Source organism: Medicago sativa, chromosome 6 (genome assembly GCF_051527215.1).
Source record: "Medicago sativa cultivar Bolivia chromosome 6, Bolivia_mono, whole genome shotgun sequence".
Taxonomy (NCBI): domain Eukaryota; kingdom Viridiplantae; phylum Streptophyta; class Magnoliopsida; order Fabales; family Fabaceae; genus Medicago; species Medicago sativa.
Window position 1 is genome coordinate 74,131,341 of NC_140754.1, and position 4,626 is coordinate 74,135,966.

The following is a 4,626-nucleotide window of genomic DNA, read 5'->3' on the forward strand; positions in this document are numbered from 1 at the left end:
TTCAAGCCATAAGTCAGCTTTCTCTGGTTCGGTTTCTCCAAGAAATTGTGGAGGATCGTGACGTCTGAAATCTACCAATCCTTTATTTTCAGCGTTTCGTTCTTCCCTTTGTTGCTTTCGAATATCCCTTTCAGCCTTTGCAGCAGTTTGTTCTGCAATGTTTGCTGCCATTTCTGCCATAGCTTGAATAGCTCTTTCCATACCTCCTTCGGTATTGCTTGCTTCTCCATTATCTGCTTCTATATGATTATTTCTACGAGTCATTGGGTTCCTAAAAGTCATAATTGGTTAGAACCTAATTATTAAATAATATAATAATCTATATAAAGTTAGTACAAACAAACGTAATTAGTACATACATCCTCTAACGTTCCCGAAAGAATCAACCAGGCTCTGATACCACTAATGTAACACCCCTATTTTTTCTCACATTATAGGGTGCGTTACATACAATAAAAATCGCAAAATGTAAATAAATATAATCCGGCCGCATCAAAATAATAATATTCATTTTTTTCTCATCTTTAACTATTATGTTTTTTTTTTCCTCACCATTTTTTTTCTTCGTATGTTTCATTTTAAAACATAGAAACAAAATAATAGCATGCTTCAGTATATTTCTTTAATAACATTCTTTCTTTTTTTTTTTCTACTGAATGTTTCTTCTGTAGGTTCACACAACAAAATAAATTTGAAACATAAATAACAAATATTTACATCATAATATATATACATATCATTCGGTCTAAGCCTGCGGCTCATAATGCTAAAGTCATCATAGTGAATATTTTACAATGATCCATAAGCCTTCATGAGACTTAATATAAACAAAGCATAGTTACCATCTAGCTAGAGCCAAAATGCATTAGTCAAACTACATCAGTCCTACTATGTTACCAAGGCTGACTACTATCCAAAATAAGAGTTTTAAGAGACATTAAGTACATAACAAACTAATTAGCACTCTTAAACTCTTTCCCACACACTAGAAGTCACATCTAAACATGGCCATTAGGGTCTCCCCCAATGAACTCTCCCTCCTCAAGGTACACCTCTGGGTCCTCCTCTGGTTCCTCCTCTGGATCCTCCTCCTCAGGTGCATGGACTCCTCCTCCTCCCTGCTCAGCAACATCAACAGGATCAACAATCGAGGGAACTATAGGCTCCTGTGGGTCTGGTCCTACAGGTGGGACAACACCCATGTCATGGAGAGCTAGGTACAACCTCTGCAATGATAGAATCATCTCTGTGGTCTCATGAGTAACAATAGTAGTAGTAGGCTGGCCACCGAATCCTGTGGTAGTGCGAACAAGTCCGGTAAAGATCAATGTTTGGGTGGCCAAATTTATTTCCCAAACATCATCCCTCGGATCCTCAAGGAACTCGATCCTGCGTGTTCCTGAGTGAGCTAAATATCTCCCTGGCATCATCTACAAAAACATTCGAACATACCCAAAAAAAAAAAAACAAGATACAAAAACAAACAAAGAAGGGTGAATTACTCGTACACAAGTTTTCCACGTGATTTATTACATAAGGAAAAAGAAAATAATCTATATATAACAATATGATAATTACATAAATATTTTTCTTTTCATCCACTGTCCAACAATTACAAAGCATATTATATAGAAAAATCTATCTTTTAAAAGGTCAAATTAGAATTAATAGTTTGACATTCAACTTGACACATGCATGAACTCTTTTGACTTTTCTCTCGACTCTAGTTTATTTTTCATTTCACAATTTACTACTCCATGGAGGTTCCACTCTAATGAGCATAAGGCCGTTTCGGCGACTATAACATGATTATTAGTATTCTGAGCAAGATATACTTAAACTCTAATCATTCTAGTACGATCGCACTACCTTATTATAGATAGTCTAGTTTTGTCAGGCTCACCGTGTCGGGTAGTACGAGTACCTTTAGCCGGGAAGCAATCCCCAACTATTGATAGGCGTTCGAAACACAAGTGCCCTCGATAGGTCCTCAAAGTAACCAAACCATAACTGTCCTCATTCCCATCTACACCTGAGTGTATAGGGACCTGTTATAGCTCCTTAATTGTCCCTACTTTCTAGACAAGACAATTACTCAAACTCAACTCAACAATGTCAAACAAGTATATATCATAATTATCATTTGTTCATTAAACTGGATCAGCCCTTCAGAATTATGTCTAATTCAAATAATATGGTGCTTAAATCAACTACCTTTACAACAAAAATATTCAATCCTGTTTCTGGTGCATTTAAGTGTACGGGTATTATATTATAGTAGGTAATCATTCATGGAATTCATACTGAACCAGTAAGTAAACTTCCACTTTTAACAAGTACATATTTGATTTAGATGATGTTGCCATAAGCTATATATACCTATATTTCAAGATAAGTTATCCTACTGTTATAGTACTCTTAAATTATATCATGGTTTTTGCATTCTTAAACATTTTCTTTTACAAGATACCTATAAGTCAAGGTTTTATTAAATAGATATCATCAAAATCAATAAAGTAAGATACAGCTATCTCTCTTAGATTATTTCTTCTTAAGAGAAGTTTTTACTCACTATCAACGTTATAAGTTATCACGTCGAATCATAATCGACACTTTTGTTATAAGTCATATGTTTCAAACCAAATTCATACATCGAATTCACATAGTACTTATCAAAATTTAGCATATTCATTTACTTACACAAGAGTGATACCAAATAAACATAATAGAACTATCTAATCAAGTAATCATTTACAAAACGTTTTTTTTCTACTTGTATATTACATTTTTAAAATAATACTCCTAATTATATTAACTAAAACACATATAAGTCGATGTCCTTTGACATATACTTGATCGCTAGAAATTATCACCTCATCGAGAAATTAACTCTCACAAGTAGAGTTATTTACTCACACATAATCACTTAAGCACATAACTTATGCAAAATCTTTAAAACTTATTAGTAGTAATTCCCCGTACCTTCGGTTTCTTCGAAAGTTGTTGTTATATCGTTTCCGTCTAAAGCAGCTCCAATATCACCTAGAATACTCATCCAAAATAACTATCTATTAGACTATAGTTATAATCAAGGTTATATTGTCTTAGGCTTTTCATACTACATAAGACTAAAATAAAAACCCAGTTTTAATTTTATTCATTTCTAACCAACAAAAGAATCCAGCTTTTTCTCCATACTCTCTTTTCTTAATCCTTTTTTTTTTCTTTCGAAAAGTGCTAAAGACATAATACGCCAATATTGTTTTCTACAACTTTGTTATGAGAAAAATTTACAACATCCAAGTTTAAGTTTTTATTCTAAAAATAATAGTGTCTTTAATTTCTTACTTTTAACACAATTAGTGCAGTATAACTTACAGTTAACACAAATTTAAGTAAACAAACTTGGTTTTCTAACTTTTAATAATAGTGTCTTTTTTTTCTTTCTTTCTAGATTATAATAAGTATATTATACTAATTATATATTTTGACTTTACTTCAAATTGAACTTATGTTAGTACCTTATATAATCACAATCATTAAAGGCCAATTTAATAGTTAAGTAAAAGGTGTTGGTATCTCTTAACTAAAACAATCGGTGCAAACTAAATCTATGAGGTAATTCCTCTTTGTTCCATGATCTTTAAAGGATAAAGAAAGAGCAAAATAAAACCTATTATTTCTTTAATCAGTAAGGTACAAGGGTATATAGACATGAGGAGTATAAATGAAAAGTTTGATTGTGTCTTTTTGTTGAAAGTGATGGTGTGGTGGGGTATAGATCTAGTTTTGGAATTAAGAATAACTTTGAAAAATCAGAATTCCAGTACAAGAATACAAACAAGAGAATAAAGAATAACTATAGATTAATTTGAGAGAGAAAGTTGAGAAAAGGAAAGGAAGAGAGAGAGAAGACTAACCTGTTATTAGAAGAAGCAGATAGTGAGTGTGTGTGGTTTAGTAGGCCAAATAGTGTATTTATAAGAAGAGAGAGTGTGGTTGAGGACTTAATGAAATTATCTTTGTAACATATCTGTACGTCACTTATTTCTTCAATTATCCCTTCCCTTTTTTAATTTTTTTTTTTTGATTAGAAACAAAGTAACGTGGGAAGAAAGACAGTATTTTTTATTTTTTTTTTAGAAAAAAATTGTTAAGTAACGTGGGAAAGTATAACCCTTTTTTTTTATATATATAACAACAACAATTACTAAGTCCACCCCCCCTTTTACTTTTAATTCTTTTATTATTTATTTATTTTAAAACAAATTTGAATATAATCTTAAATTTTTTGGATGTTCTAATTCCATGATGACGTTCTAATTCTCGACAAGCTATGTCGAGGCTCTATGTTCCTTCCCTTGCTTAATTCATGTCTATCCCGTCACGTTTCATGTAAACCTCTCATAATCCGTTCTTGCTAATTAAGATAAGATTGCCATGATTTTCATTTCATGAATCACTTGATGTTATGTGCATTGCCTAGATGTTGTTTTGGGGTTATAAAGTTATAAAACAATGAATGAAAGGCTTCAGAAAGCACCACCGGCCCTAGAATGGGCCAAGAGGCCAACAACATGTTGGCCAAGTCAGAGAGCTGCGCTATTAGCGAGTTTTTCTGGGCAA

At 32.5% G+C, this 4,626-nt stretch overlaps 1 protein-coding gene across 1 annotated transcript; it reads right to left on the reverse strand.

The window, feature by feature from the left end:
• Window positions 1-712: 712 nt before the first annotated feature.
• LOC146916788 (uncharacterized) lies at window positions 713-3,953 on the reverse strand. Its single transcript, XM_085717108.1, has 3 exons — window positions 3,921-3,953; window positions 2,983-3,042; window positions 713-1,430 (listed from the first exon to the last, which is right to left on the reverse strand). Exon 3 carries the CDS (start codon window positions 1,428-1,430, stop codon window positions 999-1,001), a length of 432 nt encoding a protein of 143 aa, XP_085573234.1. The 5' UTR covers window positions 2,983-3,042; window positions 3,921-3,953; the 3' UTR covers window positions 713-998.
• Between the last annotated feature and the right edge of the window lie 673 nt (window positions 3,954-4,626).

Coding starts and splice junctions, on each gene's coding strand:
- LOC146916788 (XM_085717108.1), bottom strand. CDS start 1,430: ATGATGCCAGGGAGATATTTAGCTCACTCAGGAACACGCAGGATCGAG.